The sequence below is a fragment of the Camelina sativa genome, chromosome 15 (genome assembly GCF_000633955.1).
Source record: "Camelina sativa cultivar DH55 chromosome 15, Cs, whole genome shotgun sequence".
Taxonomy (NCBI): Eukaryota; Viridiplantae; Streptophyta; class Magnoliopsida; order Brassicales; family Brassicaceae; genus Camelina; species Camelina sativa.
The window spans coordinates 25014149-25036743 of record NC_025699.1 but is presented as its reverse complement, the minus strand read 5'-3'; the positions used below and the strand labels follow the sequence as shown (position 1 = coordinate 25036743).

The 22595-nt window shown below is 41.0% G+C and overlaps 2 protein-coding genes across 5 annotated transcripts in view; both read left to right on the top strand.

The window, feature by feature from the left end:
* LOC104747488 (RNA-binding protein 39) lies at positions 6276-11252 on the top strand. Of its 4 annotated transcripts, XM_019237302.1 has the most exons (15): positions 7124-7211; positions 7636-7705; positions 7828-7849; positions 8039-8111; positions 8188-8244; positions 8346-8401; positions 8580-8811; positions 9022-9105; positions 9197-9271; positions 9596-9685; positions 10015-10079; positions 10185-10398; positions 10485-10573; positions 10663-10777; positions 10894-11252. In XM_019237302.1, exons 2-15 carry the CDS (start codon positions 7666-7668, stop codon positions 10939-10941), a joined length of 1260 nt encoding a protein of 419 aa, XP_019092847.1. In that variant the 5' UTR covers positions 7124-7211; positions 7636-7665; the 3' UTR covers positions 10942-11252. The 4 variants fall into 4 exon arrangements, with proteins under 4 accessions (XP_019092846.1, XP_010467427.1, XP_010467428.1 ...); XM_019237301.1 differs by lacking the exons at positions 7636-7705; positions 7828-7849 and adding an exon at positions 6276-6441 and having other exon boundaries at positions 6657-7211; XM_010469125.2 differs by lacking the exons at positions 7636-7705; positions 7828-7849 and adding an exon at positions 6277-6446 and having other exon boundaries at positions 6657-7211.
* The window catches only part of LOC104747486 (probable ubiquitin-conjugating enzyme E2 23), an 8110-nt gene continuing 4246 nt past the window's right edge, over positions 18732-22595 (top strand). Inside the window, exons 1-2 of the mRNA XM_010469122.2 lie at positions 18732-18903; positions 19149-20954. Coding sequence (XP_010467424.1) covers positions 19184-20954 — 1771 coding nt within the window. The 5' untranslated portion in view covers positions 18732-18903; positions 19149-19183. The remainder of the gene's footprint in view (positions 18904-19148; positions 20955-22595) is intronic.

Genomic DNA, 22595 nt, shown 5'->3' with positions numbered 1-22595 from the left:
GTTTTAAGGAAATAAGAAAACAGCAAAACGTCTAAGTGACCTGTAGTAGTACAGAAGTCACTTGAACTAGTACAGAAGTACATTATTCCCCATTGGTAATGACTTCTAGATAACTCGACGTAGTGATCCATTTGCCTCATTAAAAACCATGCTGAGAAAACCCATTGGGACAAAACTCAGCTATGGGAAAAAGAGTACAAACTTCTCACCTAAGTTACCTAGTCATCATTACCGGGTGAAGTCTTCAGGTTGGATATGTTGAAGACTTGGATCCTTGGTAGGTTGAATGACCCGTCACTATGAGTGCATGAGCTTCCTTGGCCCTCTCCTTAGCTCTTGAACGAGTTATCCTTCCCACCACCTCCGGTTGCTCTGCAGCCTCTGGCTCCTTGCTTGCCACGATCATATCAGAGGGTGAGGTTTCACGTCTCTCTAGTTGATCAACAATATGCCTGTAATCATCAGGAAGACTCTTTAGAATGCTTCATCATGCTCCATATATAGGCTTCCCAAGATGAGCTAGCTTATCAAAACGAGTAGTAAGTCCCTGAAAATATTTTTGAATAGATTTATCACCTTTAGTCCAAAGGTCAATTTGTTGCTTCACTTGCTAGATATGGGAGCGGTAGGGAGTCGCATAGATCGTTGATAGAGTGGACCAAATCTCATCTAAGGTGGTTGTGTTGGAGAGGAGCGGCTGGACGGAAATAGAGATAGCACCAAGTAAGGCAGCGTTGTAGATGAGGCGTTCTTGACGTTTCCAGATCTTGTAATCTGGATTGGCAGTGGCAACACCAACAACAGTGGTGGTAGGAGGAGGTACGTCAACATAACCATCAAGGTAACCTGTGACCCGTCACTATGAGTGCATGAGCTTCCTTGGCCCTCTCCTTAGCTCTTGAACGAGTGATCCTTCCCACCACCTCCGGTTGCTCTGCAGCCTCTGGCTCCTTGCTTGCCACGATCATATCATCCTCCCCCTCTTCAAAAGGATTTGTCCTCAAATCAGAATCTGCATAGTAATAGAGCAAGTCAGAAACATTGACTGTTGATGATATGGTATACTTACCTTGAAGATCAGTCTGATATGCGTTGTCATTGATCCTCCTTATGACTTCCCTGAAAAACAAATTAGCTACAATAACAGCATCATCCGTCTTGTGACTTGCAATGAAATGAGCCAACTTGCTAAACCTGTCAACCACAACAAAAATAGAATCTCTACCATTTCTGGTTCGAGGTAAGCCAAGAACAAAATGCATAGAAATTTGAGTCCAAGGTTGAGAAGGATTCGTTAGAAGAGTGTACAAGCCGTGAGGCTGTACCTTACCCTTCGCCATTTTGCAGATATGGCACCTAGAACAAACCTTCTCAACGTCTTTCTGCATTTGAGGCCAATAGAAGTGTTTTTGCAGTCCAAGTAGAGTCTTTGACACTCCAAAATGTCTAGCTAGTCCTCCTCCGTGAGCTTCTCTGATCAGCATCTCTCTCATAGATCCTCTTGGTATGCACAATCTATCATTAAAGAACAGATACCCATCCTGCCTATAGTAGTTTTCAAAAGCAAACTTATGGCATTTGCCATAGCTCTCAGCAAAGTCGATGTCAGTCTCATAAAATCCTACTAGATTAGAAGGCAAAGTAGAAATGAGAGTGTACCTCATGGATAATGCATCTGTGATTACATTATCCTTACCTGCACTTGGACTGAGGTTCTCTTTAATGTGTTCCTTGCTCATCAGCTCTTCTACTTGCTCCTGAAGCTCTTTAGTTTCTACTGGATTGGTTCTGTAAGCTGGTCTGTTCGATAGAGCTGAACCTGGTACCAATTCGATCTGATGCTTTATCCCACATAGTGGCGGCAAACCTGGAGATATCTCTTCTGGAAACTCATACTTGTACTCCTCTTTAATCTCTATGATTTCGCGTGGAAGCTCTTCTGCTGGCTTAGTGCTGGTGAGTGTCTCTTTATACCCAAACTTGAATGTGGTCATCTCTGGCTCAAATAGCTTGTTGAACTCGCTGTGATTGATGTACAGGCTGTGAGACACTTTCTCTGTATCCTTGCGGTTCATGTGAAGCTGGTCCTTGTAGATTTCGCTGGGTGTAAGTGGTAGAAGAGTGACCTTGCGCCCTTTGAACTCAAATGACTGCTTGTTGGTGTAACCATCTTGAAACACTCTTCTGTCGAACTGCCATGGTCTTCCCAAAAGGATATGACTTGACTTCATTGGAATGACATCACAAAGCAGCTCATCCTCATACTTCCCAATCGCTAGTTTCACCATCACTTGCTGCGTGACTGTCAAAGCACCCTTGTTGTTCAACCACTGTAGCTGATAAGGTCTTGGATGTGAAGTAGTCTTGAGATTAAGCTTCTGTACCATCTCTTCACTAGCTGCATTAGTACAGCTACCACCATCGACAATCAAAGTGCAGACCTTGTCTTGAACCATACACCTGGTATGAAATAGGTTCTCACGCTGACCTCTATCATCTGGATGCATCTGAACACTTAAAGCTCTGCGTGCTACTAGCATCTCTCCCATGACTGCGGATTCTCCTTCTTCATCTAGTTCAGGCTCTGGTTCACTCTCTGAACTATCTATTGGCACAATCTCTCCTCCATCTTGAAGAAGAAACATCTTCTTGTTAGGACAGTCTCTGGAATAATGCCCCATCCCTTGGCATTTGAAACACCTGATATGACTTGTAGAGGTGCTACTCTTGGGCTTGGAATCGATTTTAACTTCCTCTTTGACTATGGTTGTCACGGGTTTGCTGTCCTTGATGAAGGCGGGTTTACTGAACTCTCTCGGCTTGGGCAGGTCAGGCGTAAATGTAGACCTCACTCCCTTTCTCTTGATCTGTGATTCAATCAGCTCTGCCTTATGTACCATTTCTTGCACATCTTCATAGTTCTGCAGCTCTATCTTGTCTTGAATCTCTCTGTTCAAACCTCCAAGAAACCTAGACATAACCATGTCTTCACTTTCCCTCAAATCAACTCTGATCATAAGTGTTTCCAGCTCCTGATAGTAGTCTCTTACAGACTTAGTCCCTTGAGTGAGACGCCTCAGCTTGTTAAGAATCTCTCTCTGGTAGTGTGTAGGCACAAACTTCTTTCTCATCTGCGTGACTAGCTGTTCCCATGTAGTGATAGCAGGCTCTCTCTGTCGATGTCTAGTAAGTCCCAACTGCTCCCACCACAACAAAGCATAACCACTGAATTCGGATATGGCTATCTTCACCTTGTTCAACTCATAAGTACCTTGAATCTGAAAGTTGGATTCCATCTTCCTTTCCCAGTCTAGATAAGTTTCTGGATCATTGGTTCCATGGAAAGAAGGATACTGAATCTTGAGATGTTTCAGCTGCTGCCTCAAAGGATCATATTCCCTACCATGATCTCTGTTTCGGTTTCTCCTCATTGTTTCTTGACTATGATCTGAAACTTCTTCTTCTTCAGAATAATCTCTCTCTGAATCAATGTATATCTGATGCCCAGCTACTTGTTCAGCTCGTCGTGGGTGTGTGTGATCTCTGCCAGTTCTGCGATGCTCTCTTTCTGTACCTTGAGTGCTTCTCCTCTGATGGAAACAAGTTTCTCTCCCCCCGGTAAGTGTATTAACTGTTCTGATCCGTGTGTGCTTGGAGGAAGCTCCCACGTGTGCCTTTCCTTTAGCTAAGCGGAGAGCTTCACTGGGACTAGGCGGGTCTGAAGAACTCTGTTCTGAAGCACTAGATGCGTGAGCTATGTCCTTGAACTGTTTCTCAAACTTGTTACTGAGCTGCTCCATCTGTTGCTGAAACTGAGTAGACATTGTTTTGTTTGCTTCAGCTATCTGCTTAGACATGGCTTGGTTCAAAGCTTCCATAGCCTCTGGAGAAAGCTCCATTGTACCTGCAAATTAAAGAAGAAACTCGCAGTAACTTGTTCTTTGAATGAGAAAAACGAAAATAAACTCTAAGACTCATAATTTTAAACAATAGACTCACGGATATAAACCTAATATCGAACAAAACTACAAGAGAAATCGATCAATACCAACCCTATAATGAACAAACTCGAAATAAACAAACCCTAATTTGCAGTCTAATTTCGAACAACACAAAACTAAATCCTAAACTCACAAAACTTGACCTAGACTCAAACGAATCAACAATAAACTAAATCCTAAAACTAAACAAGACTCACAACGAAACGCAGAAACGAACAAAACAAAGAATTAAACAACATAAATCGAGATTAGGGTTTAGAATTGCTCAGCCTTTGGCACAGAGTTGGCTCTGATACCACATGATACGATTTCCCCTAGGATTGGACTCTGTTGAAGGCTGATAACCGAGTTACAGGTGATGTGGATGGAATGTGATGATGAACGGATGGTTTTGGGTGATGATGTGTGAAGATCGAAGGAAGAAAACAATGGTTCGATGGTGATAGATGTTTAGGTGGTTGTATGGAACAAAACAAGTGAAGAGTTTCTATGTCACAAAGTGTTTAGAAACCCAGAATTCAAGAACGCATTCAAGAAATCAAATTGAGGAAGAAAGATCAACAATTCATGTCACAACATCATTCTTCGCTAAAGAACAAAGGAGGCGTGGCTGTGGGTTTTATAATTAACCCTAGGCTCGACACTCCAAACAGCAGGAAGTTAAAAATAAAACAACAAAACGTTTTAAGGAAATAAGAAAACAGCAAAACGTCTAAGTGACCTGTAGTAGTACAGAAGTCACTTGAACTAGTACAGAAGTACATTATTCCCCATTGGTAATGACTTCTAGATAACTCGACGTAGTGATCCATTTGCCTCATTAAAAACCATGCTGAGAAAACCCATTGGGACAAAACTCAGCTATGGGAAAAAGAGTACAAACTTCTCACCTAAGTTACCTAGTCATCATTACCGGGTGAAGTCTTCAGGTTGGATATGTTGAAGACTTGGATCCTTGGTAGGTTGAATGACCCGTCACTATGAGTGCATGAGCTTCCTTGGCCCTCTCCTTAGCTCTTGAACGAGTGATCCTTCCCACCACCTCCGGTTGCTCTGCAGCCTCTGGCTCCTTGCTTGCCACGATCATATCAGAGGGTGAGGTTTCACGTCTCTCTAGTTGATCAACAATATGCCTGTAATCATCAGGAAGACTCTTTAGAATGCTTCATCATGCTCCATATATAGGCTTCCCAAGATGAGCTAGCTTATCAAAACGAGTAGTAAGTCCCTGAAAATATTTTTGAATAGATTTATCACCTTTAGTCCAAAGGTCAATTTGTTGCTTCACTTGCTAGATATGGGAGCGGCAGGGAGTCGCATAGATCGACGATAGAGTGGACCAAATCTCAGCTAAGGTGGTTGTGTTGGAGAGGAGCGGCTGGACGGAAATAGAGATAGCACCAAGTAAGGCGGCGTTGTAGATGAGGCGTTCTTGACGTTTCCAGATCTTGTAATCTGGATTGGCAGTGGCAACACCAACAACAGTGGTGGTAGGAGGAGGTACGTCAACATAACCATCAACGTAACCTGTGAGATCAAAACCATCAAAGAGAGCACGAACCTGACGACCCCACATCAAAAAGTTGGTGCTAGTGAACTTCATCACATTCATCATATTCACATGAAGCAGGTTTTGAGAGTTGTTAACAACAATTATTTTACTTGAAGTAGTCGACATGGCTAATGGAGAGGAGAAAAGAGTGAGGTGGCATAGAAAAAAATATCTATATACTTAAGTTAAGGTATCGAAAGCTCTGATACCAAATAAAAGGCTTAATGATTCTATTAGATGAAAAGATTACATTATATACACAATACAAGAGTGATTAGAGATTTAATATTTACTATTATAGCCTTTGCATATCTATATCCTCTATAGTATTGATTAATCGATTCATATCTTATATCTATTATCACTTTATCAAAAAAAAAACAAATCTATAGATGTTTTTTGATTTTATTTGACCAAAATCTACCAGTTGCATTGATTAGTCACTTCATGTTTTATATTCATTAACACTTTATGCAATTATTTATCAAGCATCAAATTGAGAGAACCAAATATAGAGAATGCAATGAACAAGAAATAAGAATATCGATGATCTACATAATCGGGTCTTAGCTACTCGAACAAAGGGCACACTCGACGAACAAAGGACACGAGAAAATATACAATAGTGTATTTATTTTAAAAATAAAAAATAAGTAAAATAAAATGGATTGGGCCTTAGACCCATAAAGAGGGTTTTAGACTGAATCTGGCAAGTTGGTAAGTAAAACTAATAGAGAGAGTTAGCGACCACCTCACAAGCTTCGTCTTCTTCGTTCAGAGAGCTTTTTGCCCTAGATAGCGAGCGGGAGATTCCAGATTGAGAGCAGCTTCGAGTTTCCCTCACCTCGCCGTTTCTCTTTGCGTCTTCAAGTTTCGTTACCAGAGGAGGTAAGGTGAACTGATTTACCAATTTTTCTTTTCAATTGTAACCCTAGAATCCATTTTATCCTGATTTTTCTTCTTCTCGTAACAGTATCGGTATGAGAAACCTAGTTGTAGATATGAATTAGGTTTTGGAATCGATTTAGTCACTTGCCGTTTCAGTAATTTTTCCTTTGGGAGTGATGTCTTTGAGATTGTCCTGATTCTCCTTTTTTTTGTAGGTTTTGGGCATTGTGGGTGAGAGTGATCTGGTGTTGAAGTTATTTGACTAGTTCTAGGATGGACTTTGATGAGTATGAGTACCTAGAGAAGACTGTTGAGAATCCCCTCCTGGAGAATGAAGTTGGGAATGGTAGTGATGAGAAAGCCAAATCTGAGGTGAAAGAGCGGAGTAGAAGCTCAAGGCACAGGAGTGATGAGAAGAGGGATGAGGATGAGGATGGTCGGCGTTCTAAGCGGTCGAGATCTCGCCACCGTTCACGTTCTAGAGACAGAGAGAGGGATAGGCATAGAAGTAGCAGGGAGCACAGGGACAAGGATAGGGATAGAGATCACGAAAAGAGTAGAGAAAAAGAAGAAAGAAACGGGAAAGAGAGAGAGAGGGACAAAGACAGGGATCGTGACAGTAAAGGGCGTGACCATGAGAAAGATAGGGAGAGAGATCGTTCACGGCGGAGTAGAAGTCGATCTGAGAGACGTCGGAGTCAGGAAAGAGAGAAGAGCCAGGAAGTAGAACCTAAGGAGAGAGAGACCAAGGACCGGGATAGAGATCGCAGGTGCTCCTTCTATCTCTTTTCTTTATTTGAATCTTGTTCTCGTAAATGCTAACTGCATTTATTCAGTGTACCTTTCTGCTATAACTGGTTCATACTTCTGAGAGGTACACATCCGAGTCGGTGATCATCTTTAGACTCCACTTATTGCTTGCAAGTTCGCATTTTAGAATCTGATTCTTAAATTTATGTACCGTGTTTAGTTGCTGCTTTGCCATTCAATCTTTTTCCCGTGGAGTTCGACATGGTAATTTTAGCTTAGTATTGGGATGTTGTGACTAAAATTGAGGATGTGGGCTCCTAGTGCTTCCCATCTTCTTGATTTGACAACTGAATAAGGAAATCAAATCTCTTATACTTTTTGGGTAATGCTACAAAAACTTTGTGTGAGCTATAAGTGTTAACAGGTTCATACTAATGCTATTAGGTCCATTGGTATTGACTTCTGTACAACTTGATGGGGCTCGTTCCGTTTAAGATTATCATTGTAATAGAAGGTAAAATGTTTTTGGTTAGACTTCAGGTTGGTCCCGTGCTAAATTTAAAATGAAAGAAGATCTAAGTTTTAATTTATGAGCTTATTGTTCATCCGTTGTTGACTTCACATAGTTCCCTGCAGGCCCATCTCGTGCTTCACATGTGTACGCCTATCGGAGAAAAGTTTATCTGTTTTGAATTGTCATAATATTAACATATTGCAAAATACCAGAAGATGGCTTCTGATATGTTTTCACTGGCATATTCAAAAGATGTTGTGACATCTTGTAAAATATGGATGAAATCGTTTCTGATATTAAATTAAACAAGCTTACATGTTTGTTATTATGCAGACGCAAAAAGGAGGATAAGGTAGAGCCTGAGGCTGATCCTGAAAGAGACCAGAGAACAGTTTTTGCCTATCAGGTATGCCTGTTGTTATAGCTATTTTCCTTTAAGCATTATAACTTGATCAATAATTGATATTTTCTGTGTACAACAGATTGCTTTGAGGGCAACTGAAAGGGATGTTTATGAGTTCTTTTCCAGAGCTGGAAAGGTTTGTCCACTACTCTGCGGTTTAATGTCGCCATATAAATGTTGTTCTGGTTGGTTCTATTGAATAGATTTAAACACATTGTCTCCGTAATATGGTTTTAGGTACGGGATGTACGGATAATTATGGATCGAATTTCCAGGCGTTCGAGGGGAATCGGGTGAGTTTGGAACTCTTTAACTCTCTGAAAATTATGTGGCTACTGGCTATAACAAGTTCTTTTTATGCTTAAGAATTCTTCAGCTGTAAATAACTTCTGAGCACATAAATTGTGAAAATGCTATGGTGTATCTTGATTTAGTACTGTTTGCTGGATTCTGAGTTGATCCTGCTTGCAGGTATGTGGAATTTTATGATACAATGTCTGTCCCTATGGCTATTGCTCTATCTGGACAACCTCTCCTTGGTCAGCCTGTTATGGTAAAACCTTCTGAAGCTGAGAAGAATCTTGTTCAGTCAACAACTGCTGCTGCTGGAGCAGGGGGGATGTTGGGCCCCTACTCTGGGGGAGCTAGACGTCTTTATGTTGGTAACCTCCACATTAACATGTCAGAAGATGATCTGCGAAAGGTAAACTCTTACTTTTCCTGGCAACTGCTCTATGTTTAATGTAGAGGAAGTGTTATTTGTATGAATGTCAAAAAACCGTAAGAACAGAGTTATTCCTGTAATGTTCAAATCATATGCCTATTGAGCTTTGAGGATCATAGACCTCTTTTGTAATTGCTCATTGTCTGATCATAGTTTGCGTTCATAATGCTTTCTTTTTGGCATTCCTAGGTTTTTGAACCATTTGGGAGTGTGGAGCTGGTGCAAGTACCTCGTGATGAAACTGGCCTCTGCAAAGGATTTGGTTTTGTTCAGGTAGGTAGAGTCAATGTCAGTCTTGATTACGCTTTTGGGCTACTGTACCTTTTTGATTAACAGAATTCTTTTCTATTTCTAAACCTTCAAGTTCGCTCGCCTGGAGGATGCTAGAAACGCACTGAATCTAAATGGGCAGTTGGAGATTGTAGGTCGTGCAATCAAGGTAGTGGTTGAACCTTTTTTTTTTAAAAAATTTCAACTGATTTCCGTAGTATTGAAGGTGGTTGAACTTTCTGGATGGATTCTTTCTGTGGTAAAATCATGATATAATTCCTGAACAGAAATTCATGTTCTTTGTGCTTAGTAATGGTTCATTATTAATTGTATGAAGGCAAATTCTATGAGTAGTGTGACACCTGTATGTGAATTATTTTGGCTGACACTTTGAGCATTAATACATCTTGAATCTTTCTCAAAGGCTCTAAACATGCATGTAACACCACATGCATATTATATCTGTTGATAATGTAGTTTTATGTTTCATTAGGTGTCAGCTGTAACTGATCAAACTGAAGTTCCAGATGCTGGACAGACGCAAGCCACTGGTGATTTGGATGATGACGATGGAGGAGGCCTGGTTAGTAGTTGTCTTAATCTCGCTAGCATAACCTCCAAAAGTGGATATATTTCATGGATCTATAGGGAGAACTCAAGTTGCCTGTTTCACTTAATAGATATAGTTACTGCGTGTAGGATTTGGTATAGATAAAATATGAACATAAGTTTTTTAAACTTTAACAAAAGGGTGTTAATAGACAATTTTAGTACTTGATCTGGTTCTCTATAAAATTAAATAGCTACTATGTGTAAGATCCATGGTGGAGTAGAAGAAATTGGAGTTATCTTTCCAACACTGTCAGTAAATGCATTTGTTCTTGTAGTCTTACCTGGTTGCTTATTCTGCAGTCTCTGAATGCACAATCGCGGGCGCTTCTCATGCAAAAGCTCGATCGTAGTGGAACTGCATCAAGGTTTCCCTCTTTCCTCTTTCTCGGTTTTTGCAGTTTGTGTCATTCATTTTTTTTTTTTTTTGTCATTCATTTATATTTCACTAAATCCTCCAACCTTCTCTGCAGCACTGGCCTTACTACAGCTGCATCTATTCACAGTGGAGTTTCTACAATCTCTCCACTGGCAACTGCTGCCCTTGGACAAGGGTCTTTTCCTGCTGTTGCTGGACTAGTAGGGGCCGGCATTATTCCCGGTGTAAATATACCAGCTGTGGTCGACCCACTTGGTGTCCCCAGCGAATGTCTGCTACTTAAAAACATGTTTGATCCATCCACAGAGGTTAGTGATCTGCTTAATATTTTTGTTTTGGCTTAACAATTCGTACCTCAAGTTAAATCTTGTTTACACTTGTATCTGTTTGGCAGACTGAACCTCATTTTGACGAGGATATCAAAGAAGATGTTAAAGACGAATGCTCCAAATTCGGAGAACTGAATCATATCTATGTTGACAAGTGAGTGAGCTTTTTAGGATATTGTAACTTTTCACACTCTGGAAAAGAGTAGACTGATCTCTGACTTTGAAACTCTGTTGCTAAAACAGGTACAGCATTGGTTTTGTCTACCTGAGATTTGAGAATGTGGAAGCGGCCATGGGTGCACAACGTGCTCTCCATGGGAGATGGTTTGCCGGAAAGATGATTACTGCCACTTACATGGTATCCTAAAAAAAAAAGCCATGACTTGTCTTTGTCTCACTTTCTTCATCAGACTGTTTTCGTTTTCATCATCTACTTACGAATCTTGCTTCTTTCTGTCTCCTTTGTTTTAACAGACTACAGAGGCTTACGAGGCTAAATTCCCCGAGAGTAAGGTCGATTAAATGGTGCCGAGACAAAGTTTTTAATATGGTTTAAAGCATAAATGAAGATAACAATCTGCGGTGGTGAAGTTTGCTGTCCTTCAGGGTTATTACAAATCCAATCTTGTGTCCAATTTATGTTTATGTCTTTTTACCCGCTTCTTGTATTTTTAAGTCTCGGACTCTCGGTACTATTTATTATGTGTGATGGTAACTGATAACTTTTTAAAAGTTTAAATTCAGTATTTGTATTATGCGAACATGTTTTTAGATTTCATTAGAATGTTTCGACTTTCTATTTGGCTTAGCAATCAAAAAGCAAGTTGCCCATCTTTGTCGAACTGGTCTTCTATATTATTCAGCTTTTTTAATTATCTGAATTTATAAAAATTCTTTATTCACACAACTTTTTTTATAAGTTGGTTATAAATTAAATATACTGCATATATGAATACACTTAAGAAAATTCCAAAAAGTCCTTTTTAAACAGAATATTTCAATGATTTATACAATTTCCAAAATAAAATCTTTAGTATTCTATTTATTGGTATAAAATATATACTTTTAAGCATAAAAATATACTGTTATGCATTAAAAAAAAAAATCTTAGCAATTTACACACTTAATCGTGATTTCTGAGACTTATTGTGCAATTGAAAATAAAATCTTACCTAAGCACGTGATTAAATCTTCAAAAATTAAAATAAAAACAAACAACAAACATAACCATTTCCCACACATAAAATTACAAAATTAACAATATAAAACTTATAAAATATGTGTTTTTTCAAACCATCATATTTAGCAGGTGATTTTATTGCATATCCAAAAAAACTTTTAAAAACAATCATATAAATTATATTTTATTCTAAAATTATAATATAAATAAAAGAAATTTCAACCCGTGTTCTAGCACGGGTCCTAATCTAGTACATATATATTATGTAAATTCTTAACCTGAAGTATTTAAACTAGCTCTTGGATACAAGTACAGCACTTTTCTATCTTCTCATTTAGGAAAACACTTTAGGAATTCCATTTTCTTATTTCCTTATCCTAGAGTGTTTTACTTTACGTTATATTATTTCCTTATCTTTTACTTTACGTTTTATTATAAATTAAGGTTAGGTTTTGTTTGAGAAAACATATCCATCCAAGCTAGAGAGAGGTTCTTATCTGGTTAGAACGAGATTGGGGAGTTCTAGAGAGAGGTTTTCTACTACCATACAGTAACAAAGGTTTTGGTTTAGTAATTCACTTGTCACTTTAACAGAGTTTGTGTGGAAAGCTTTTGAACTAGACAGAAAATCTTGTTCCGAGTTGGTGTGGAGATTATCTAGACTAGCTGTTATCATAACTTGTGCTTGGCTTTTGAGATGGGACATGAACTTGGTACAGCAACACATGGTACGGTTGAGTACTCGCGAGTTGTTGATTCAGTGGCAAGTGTCTCTATATGTGATCCAACTGTAAATATCCCTAGCGAATGTCTTCTGCTTAAAAACATGTTTGATCCATCCACAGAGGTTAGTCATGCATCTACTAAACGTTTTCCTTGTTTCTTTAACAGTTCCTATCTCAAACTAATTCGTCTTTATAATTATGTAACTGTTTGGTGCAGAATGATCCTGATTTTGACGTTGATGTTAGGGAGGATGTTATAGAAGAATGTTCTAACTTCGGACGAATGAATCATATCTATGTTGACAGGTAAGTGACCGCTTAAGGGTATTGTATTTTTTTCGCACTCTCGAAAAGAGTATATATAAATTGATCTCTAACTTTTTGAATGTCTCTCTTTGGAAAACAGGAACAGTGCCGGTTTGGTCTACTTGAGATTTGTAAAGGTACAAGCAGCCATGGGTGCACAACGTGCTCTTCATGGAAGATGGTTTAGTGGAAGGATCTTGACAGCTACTTACATGGTATATTATTGGCTTTCATTATATATACTAAACACGAATCTTTAAAACTCTTATTTGATTTCATTATATATTACTAACACGAATCTTCTTATTCGTTTGTTTTTCAGACTTCAGAGGCTTACGAGGCTAAATTCCGCGAGGGTAAATAGCGAGCTTCCGTCACTAAGGTTTAAGGAGTCGTATGTTCGAAGCCTAAGACAGAGTATTAAATTTGCATCAATGAAGATCAAAATTATTTTAGATTTCGTAGCTTTTTTAAAAGCTTTTTGTATTTTTAGTTACTTATTTAAGCCTCAAATTATTTTAGATTTCGTACGTATGTGTATTAACATTGATGTTAGGGGTAGATCCTCACCCCAACAAAAGGCCCAGTTCACAAAAGGTCCAAATAAACTTCCAAGAAAGGAGGGGTATTTCGGTCCTTTCGGAGGATGAACCGATACAATTCCCTATAAATAGTTAAATACGGGTGTACGGCGTTCGAGATAAGGGGTTGCACGAAAAAAGAAAGATTACGGACAGCAAGTACAAGCTCTCTCTCGTCTAAAGTTAGAATCGACGAGCTCGCAGCTCGTCTATTATCTTTCACCTGTTGTTTTTAACTCGTCTTAGTTACGTTGTAACCCGTCCTTTTGTGCCTCGGCGCCGATCAATAAAAGAGAACTTTGACCTCCATTTCACCGAACTAAAACATTCTAATTGTGAACGATTTGGACATCAACAATTTGGCGCACCAGGAAGGGGGAGCCAAGTCGAAATTTTCTTGAAAGTTTGAACCACGGACCTACAACGACTAGACGAGATCTCGGCTCGTTTAGCTCGCTTTCAATTTCGAAAAATCATGTAATGTGAACTACGAGCGGCTTGATCCCTCCTGATCGGAGGGTACGTAGGCAGTCCCGTTTGACGGGACACAACTGCCAGTAATATAATTTCCTTTTTATTATCTCAAGTTTGCACGACTTTTCGAACCATCTGTAAGCCGTTATCCTGGCATGATAATGACTCGGCGTATTATCTAAGCCGAGTCGCAACTCGCAAAATAAGGGTAAGCCGATCAGGTAAGCCGATCATCACGAGTCGCACCTGATTTTATAGAAAAATAAGCTGAGTCGCAACTCGCAAAATAAGTGTAAGCCGATCATCACGAGTCGCACATGATTTTATAAGAAAAATTAGCCGAGTCGCAACTCGCAATACTGGAGTAAGACGATCATCATAGGTCGCACTTGCTTTTTTTTTTAAAACAAAGCGCGTCGCTACTCGTAAAAAGGATAAACTAACCATCGCGCGTTGTACCTAAATAGCTGAAACGACGAAAGTATAAAAAAAAGGAGGGCTCCGTTAAAATTAACAATGGGTGCCGACCCCTAACTCGGCAACAGTACGATACGGGAGCCGATCCCATTACGGCACATACCCAAAAACAAAAAAGGGGGGGGAAGAGAAGAAAAATAAACTAAACAGATCACCACATACGAGAAGCTCACTCGTTGATCTCAAGGTCGACATTTAAAGGTTCGTCAAACTCCAATCCACCGAGTGTCGTCTGCCAAAAACGACACGACTCTTGCAATTCCTTCAGCCTGTCCATCGGGACGACTACACCCCTAGCAACCCTCTTCTCTCGAGATAAGCGTAGTCTCCCTCAACACGGCTGCTTTCGCAAAAGTAATGATCGGTGCTCCCCAATTGCTTGATGTATCGGCACAGCACGTCGACCCGAATTTGGCAAATATCAAGCTCCGCGTGATCTTCGAAAGGCCTCCTACCGATGGGTTCAAGATCACCCTCATTAAATAGATAATATTGGGAGCCGATCCCCAATACGGCTACGACCTTATCAAACCAAACCGGCGACCGAGAGTCTTCCTCTCGTTCCTGGGTGGAGACTTGCTCGTTTTGCCCTTCCCCTTGAGCGACGACCTGCTCACCTTCCCCTTCTGCTTGGGCGACGACCAATACGTTTTGTCCTTCCTCCTGGCCGACAACTTCTTCACTCTGCACCTCCTCTCGTTCATTCCCGGGAATCTCTGTCGCTAAGGTACTCCCCTGCATCTTAATCGCCTCCTTCTCCTCGTCGCTGGACGCCCCATCCTCACACTCATGACGAGTTTCCTCAAAGCCCGGCGAACTGACCCATTCCACCTCTGGGAAGGGAGTAGTGAAACACGAGGGCATGTCAAAGTCGCCATCAACGATATCGGGAATGAAGACCTGTTCAACCTCCTCCTTAAGCTGGGCAGCCACATTTTCAACCCTCTCAATAACCCCTCAGCCAGGAGAGAAATTTGACCGTCGCGACGAGTGCCTCTAACATGCGTTCATTCTCGACGGCTTGATTATACTCCAAAAACTTTGGACGAGAAGACTCAAACGCATCAGCATAACTCTTATGCTTCGAAAAGAGCCTTTAAGCACGACCGGTGAGATGGCGATAGGCAAAGATTTTCACGTAATGACCATAGTCCTCTCGACAATCCCGCAACCTTTTCGTTTTAGACTCCAGCGCCGTCTTCAGCTCATCACGTGACGACTCAGCAGCCCCCAGCTTGACACAAAGCCGTGCCTCTCGGCTACCAACCCACCATAACCACGTTCAAGTTTCGCGGCCTGTTCCTTCAGCTTTCGGTTTGAACTTAAGGCCTCTGACAGTTGCTCTGTGAGCCAATTGACTTTGTCATCTGAAGGGTCAGGACGCTCGGCAGCAGCAGCTTCTAACTCACGGATGTTGCGCTCGTAACAGGAAACCGCCGGATTGATCGTCGCAATAAGCTGCAGAACAAAAAACTCAGTCAAAAATATTCAAAAGGATGACCGTAACAACAGACATCCGAATAATAGAAAACACACCTCAAACGACGTCTTCGCAACGTCTGTGACCGAGTCCTTATCCCTCAACCGATCGACCGGTATAAGGCGCCCTGTACCGAAATGAATTTTGCGGAATAACTCAGTAGAGGAGAGAGTGTCATTTGGGAAAGCACGAGCCGCCGTGGAGTAACAGAAATCCCACTCGTTGTCTACTACTTTTTGCCTATTGGACGAATCAGGACCAGACAAGCCCGCACCATCTTTCCTCTTTTAAGGGGTACTCACTCCAACACACTTAACAGCGACTGGACGACCAGAAATGTCATTCCTTTTCCCTAAAGAAAGGGTTTCAACCGGGCCGACCTGACACTTAGGAGGAAAAGGAGGAACTACAGCCTTCTTCCCCGCGCGTGCCTCGGCCAGACAAGCTCTGTGCGACGACGCAATTTTCTTGCCCGCCGAAGGTTCGGGCAAAGAACCCTCTGACCGATTGGTTGGACGAGGAGGGTCGGAAAGCTGAGTGGACGTTGTCCCGGTAGATTGACGCAAACGAGCAGAAACGTCAGGAACTTCCAAGTTTAAGCGCCCCATTCCTGCTAATCGACGAGATATTAAAAAAAAAAGATGAGCTCGGTCACTTGTAACTCGCTCAAATACTTACTTGTCGGTTTTGAAGCTTTTGCTTTCGACAACGAGGTATTCCTTACTGATGTCTTTCTCATTGCTCGAGTTGTCCCCGACCCAACGTAAGGACCAACCGACTTGATCTTATCTATTTCAGCACTAAAAGCAGCAGGATAGGGAAGCAGACACCTTGGTACAGAAACTGCAAGACAAAAACAGGGTCAATCACGATACCAGAAAACCAAAGTAAAAAGCTATAGAGCAAGTCGGCTACCGGGTGAAAGATTCCACCCATAGTACAAGGGAATTGAAGGATCTTCGACGACCCCCGGAACTACTTTCATAAAGAAATACGACCCGGCCCAGTTGTAAGTCATCCCCTTAGTCCCGTCGACAAGTGAGCCAACGTAATAGGTGCACGGTGTTTTGTTTCGGTTTATGGGAATAAACCAGGTAAGTTCCTCAAAGTGTTGGATCAAAAGAGTGACCCCCACTGCGTCGGCTAAGATAGAGATGCCGACCGCATTCCGAAAAGTCACCATCGCGAATTGGGATATCACCATCTTACGGTTGGCCAGATATGACATTAAGAAAGCAGGGAGGGGAAATGTAATCGCACACTCGGTGAAAAGCTTCTCCGAGATACAGACGTAACCATATGGAGCATCCCACGGACGCTGACTTTCGTCCGGAATAATAATAGGAGGAAGAAGGGACAACCCGCCGAATGTAACTGCTCTCTCAGCCGAGTCAAGCTTAATAGTCGTCTGGGGAACGTGTGAGAGGATGTGCCTCCGAGCCCTAGAAATGCGAGGAATAACCGGCAACGACCCACAAACAACAACCTAATCCTCGGGAATACAAGAGTCGTCCAGGTACTCATCAATCAGAGAGGGGATCGCACAAGGGAGACGGGACGAACTCATAGTCGCTGCGTGGGAGAAAGCCCGACGTTGAAGTTCAGCGAATAAAGCTGAATCAGAAAACGAATCGGAATGGGGACTCGTCGACGACCTGGGCCACCACGACTCGGCCTGGCGACATCATCGGAATCCGAAGAGGTCGCTTGTCGGAGATGACTCACCGCAGAAGAGTCGGAAGAAGCAGGTTTGGGGGAAGACATCGAAGACAAGCGAGAGAAGATGAACGAGTTTAAAAAAAGAAAGGAGAAGAAGTTTACCTGGCAACTCGAGGACGAAAGATGACTCGTAGATGAGATGAAGAAAATGAGAAGGAAAGGAGGTATTTATAGAAAAGGGAGGAGGAATCTCGAAGCGTAATCATTACAGCACGCACTTGGTGATGGTACGACTTCCGGATTTCACGCGCATCAAGAACCGCACACGATGATTCGACCCCTAGCATCAAAAACTGAGGAACCTCACGCGCTACCTTTCACTTCCTCAAAGTCTTGTCCAGAATTACCACCCCAACAGTCGAGAAATTGAAAACCCGAAATCGTTCAGACGAACTAGGTTCCCACGCGGAGCCACCAGGGAGAAGACGAGTCCTTCGGACAAAGTTCTCCGCCTAAAGGCTACGAACTGGTGATGAGGGAGGAATACTGTTAGGGGTAGATCCTCACCCCAACAAAAGGCCCAAATAAACCTCCAATTAAGGAGGGGTATTTTGGTCCTTTCGGAGAACGAACCAACACAGTTCCCTATAAATACGGGCGTACGGCGTTCGAGATAAGGGGTTGCACGAAAAAAGAAATATTATGGACAGCAAGTACAAGCTCTCTCTCGTCCAAAGTTAGAATCGACGAGCTCGCAGCTCGTCTATTATATTTCACCCGTTGTTTTTAACTCGTCTTAGTTACGTTGTAACCCGTCCTTTTGTGCCTCGGCACCGATCAATAAAAGAGAACCTCGACCTCCTTTTCACCGAACTAAAACATTCTAATTGTAACCGATTTGAACATCAACAATTAATACCTTTCTTTAAGCCTCAACTCTTTTTATTTTCATTTTTTTTGTAAATCCTCAACTTATTAAACAGTGAAAAGGAAAAAAGAGACATTTATAAAACGAGGGCACAATTTGTTTAAATTTTACGTAATCTTCCCTCATTAAATAACTTTTTTTTTTAACTTATCTTTGTAACATTCGTAGTAGAACAGAACAGGTCTATCAAATCAACTAATGATTTGAAATTGATTAATAAATATTTTAACGAATATTATTGTCTTTTACCTAGTCAAATCATTCTCAATACGTATAACAAATATAATTCACATACCTTATGCAAATTTACAATAATCAGATACAACAAAAGAAAAAGAAAAAAAAAAAACTGAAACCGGCGACTTGGTAAGCAGATCCAACGGCTGAGATTAAATCCTTAAAATCATCGGTGAGTGCTGGTGAGATGTCATTAAAAAAAAAAAGGTACAATTAGACATGAGATACAAAATAACGAATATACCCTTGACGCCGCTGAGCTTCCTCCTCCTCCTTCCTTGTTGTTCTTTTGCCTTCTTCAATCTTTCTCCTCGATTCTTTTTGTTCCGATAGAGACAAAACCAAAAGCATATTTATTTATACACCGATCATAACGTAATCGATTGGAAAAATAAATCTTCCTCCGGTCATTACATCTTCTCAACGATTCGAATCCGGTACTACTTTAACTCATTGTTTCGAATCTGTTACATTAGCACCAGCTCAATGTGATTATATTCCCGTCTCATGAAAATCTCTGCTTAATATTTTGATGTTCCATGTGAATTTAACCGGAATGTTCTATGGTCGTTGTCTTCCGCTTTTGTGATTTTTTTCTTAATCATCTTGTGTTAGCTTGAATCAATTTAGAAGCTTTTAGATCCTAAACTCTCTCTCTTGTTTGATCCTTTTTGTTCTGTAGATATTGGGGTTTTGAATAAAGTTCGTCTTTTTTAGATGGAACATGAGCAAGATGACGACCCTGGTACATCAACGAATGGTGGGGTTGACTCGGGACTTGCTGATAAATTGGCAAGTGTCTCTATATGTGATTCAACTGTGAATAACAGCAGCAGTCTTATCGATAGGTCTGTTGATGATTCAGTTAGTAACGAGCAACCTAATATTTATCGACAAGATATTGTTAGAAACAACAGGACCGGTAGTATTGGTGTTGTTAGCGAAGTAGCTGGTGATTCTGACTCTGATAGTGATATTACTGATGTGGAAGACGACGATGACGATGATGATGATGATGACGGTAATGATGATGATGATGATGCGGATGAAGAGGAAGGGAAAAAGGCTAGTGAAGAGAATGTTGGTCATGGAGATGGCAATGCTGCTGGAAATCTTGGTGAGAAGAAAGCTGATGGGAACTATAAATGTGGTGCACTTGAGGGAGATCAGATTCGTGTGCTTTGGATGGATAACACTGAGCCTGTTCAAGATATTAATGATGTTACCGTTGTAGACCGTGGTTTCTTACATGGAGATTACGTTGCTTCAGCTTATGAGCCAACTGGCCAGGTGGGAGTTGTAGTGGATGTTAACATATCTGTAGATTTGTTGGCTCCCGATGGTTCTATCCACAAGGACATCTCAACCAAGGATTTGAAACGCGTCAGGGATTTTGCTGTTGGTGATTATGTGGTTCATGGCCCATGGCTTGGTAGAATTGATGATGTTTTGGACAATGTGACTGTCTTGTTTGATGATGGTTCCATGTGTAAAGTTCTACGTGTTGAACCCCTTCGGCTTAAACCTATTCCCAAGAATAATCTTGAAGAAGATGCAAATTTTCCTTATTACCCAGGCCAGCGGGTCAAAGCAAGCTCCTCTTCGATCTTTAAGAATTCCAGGTGGTTATCTGGACTGTGGAAGCCCAATCGGTTAGAAGGTACTGTGACCAAAGTTACTGCTGGATCTATTTTTGTCTACTGGATTGCCTCAGCTGGCTTTGGTCCAGATTCTTCTGTTTCCCCACCTGAGGAGCAGAACCCAAGTAATTTGACATTGTTGTCATGTTTCACCCATGCCAATTGGCAAGTAGGTGACTGGGGCCTTCTTCCATCGGTGAATCAATCTGCTACAATTCCCTTACACAAGCATGTATCTAAATTACGAATTTATGATTCCCAAACAAATGGTGCTGAACTGAAACAGAATATTGGGTGCGATTTAGAAGATGGAGTAAGCAGAAAAATTGAACCTGTTGGTATTACTGCTCAAGCTTTGCCAGAAGAAACTAGTGAAGATCTTCCTCAAAAAAATTCTTCTAATTCGAAAGAGCTTTGGCCTCTCAGTCGTAAGAAGATACGCAAACTTGTTATCAGAAAGGACAAAAAGGTAAAGAAAAAAGAGGAAAGCTTTGAACAAGCTCTTTTGATAGTTAATAGCAGAACATGCGTTGATGTAGCCTGGCAGGATGGTACAACAGAATGTAGACGGGAAGCGACAACATTGATTCCAATTGAGACTCCTGGTGATCATGAATTTGTCTCTGAACAGTATGTGGTGGAGAAAACTTCTGATGATGGTGATAACACAACTGAACCTAGACGTGTTGGCGTTGTGAAAAATGTCAATGCAAAAGAACGTACCGCTTCTGTGAGATGGATAAAGCCACTTCAAAGGGTAGAAGAACCCCGTGAGTTCGAAAAGGAAGAAATTGTTAGTGTGTATGAGCTAGAGGGCCATCCAGATTATGACTACTGTTATGGGGATGTTGTTGTTCGCTTATCACCTGTTACCGTTGCGTTACCAGCATCTTCTCCTGGAAACTCTTTAGAGGCAACACAGCAAGACGACGGATACCAAGATACAGAATCCCATCAAGAAGCTAAAAGCCATAAGGATAATGAAGAAAACGATAATAATACGGAACTTTCAAAGCTCTCATGGGTTGGAAATATTACTGGCCTCAAGGATGGTGATATTGAAGTAATGTGGGCCGATGGAACAATATCAACGGTACGTCAACCTAAACTAGTATATCCACTTACAATCTCTTACTGGTCTGGTCTCATTATATAATTTGCAACGTGTACGGAAACTTTGAGTGCTTTTGATACTGTTGCTGTTTCAACTTATTCATTGGGGATGTTCAATGTATGTCCCTGACCTATTTGGAGCTAGATGATTTTTAATTGATAATTTTTTTTGCTTTCTCCTAGGTTGGCCCTCATGCAGTTTATGTAGTTGGACGGGATGATGATGATGAATCGATTGCTGGAGAAAGTGAAGCAAGTGATGCTGCTAGTTGGGAAACTTTAAACGAAGATGATAGGGGTGCTCCTGGGATTTCTGTAGAGGTTTATTACCGTTTATAAAAAGTTACTAATTTTGTAATTAGTTAACTATGTCTCCTGAAACAAAATGTTATGGCACTGACTTACTTCCCTATTAACATAGGCATTGCCGTTTGTCTGCAAATTAATAAGAATGTTTGATTTTCAGGAGCTTGGAAGGAGTAGTTCCATTGAGGGAAACTCTGATGCAGATATCAATGCGGAGACCGATTCAGGTAGGAACGGTGCCCTAGCTCTTCCACTGGCTGCAATCGAATTTGTGACTCGACTGGCTAGTGGAATCTTTTCGCGTGCACGGAAATCTGAAGATTCTTCCAGTTCTGATTACACAGATGAAAATGTATATATGCAAGCTGAATTGACCAACCCTTCTGATGAAAGAGATCGTCTCCTTGATGACCCTAGTCTATCAAAAGTCAATTTGACTGATAATAGTGAGTCAAAGGGAACTCAAGTAAACGCAGAGAATCTTTTGAGTGGGGAAGCCTCTAAACTTTTAGAAGATGAAGCATTGGAAACATCAAAGAGTGAAGACGAGCCACTACCTTGTGAAGGTGATAGTTGCAGTTTCAGACGCTTTGATATATCACAGGATCCTCTGGACCACCATTTTCTTGACGCAGATGGGCAGGTAGTTCAAGGACTTGCACTTTAAGATGACTCATGTGTTGGTTCAAAAAACTAAAATATTCAATTTCCGTGTCCTGTAAAATATGGTTCTTTCACATGGCAGTTTAAATTGGAAACTTACTTTTGAATCTTAATTGTCGTATCAATCTTGCAGAAAACCAAAGAAAGAAAGTGGTTCAAGAAGGTTGATCAAGACTGGAAAATACTTCAGAACAATCTTCCGGGTAAGAATGTCTAGATGTACAGTTAAAACGTTCAGCAGTATCTCATCATGGTAGCATCTTATCTAAAAAAAGTGATTTAACTTTGGCAGATGGAATCTTTGTTCGTGCTTACGAAGATAGAATGGATCTCTTGAGGGCCGTAATAGTCGGGGCATATGGAACACCATACCAAGACGGTCTCTTCTTTTTTGATTTTCACCTTCC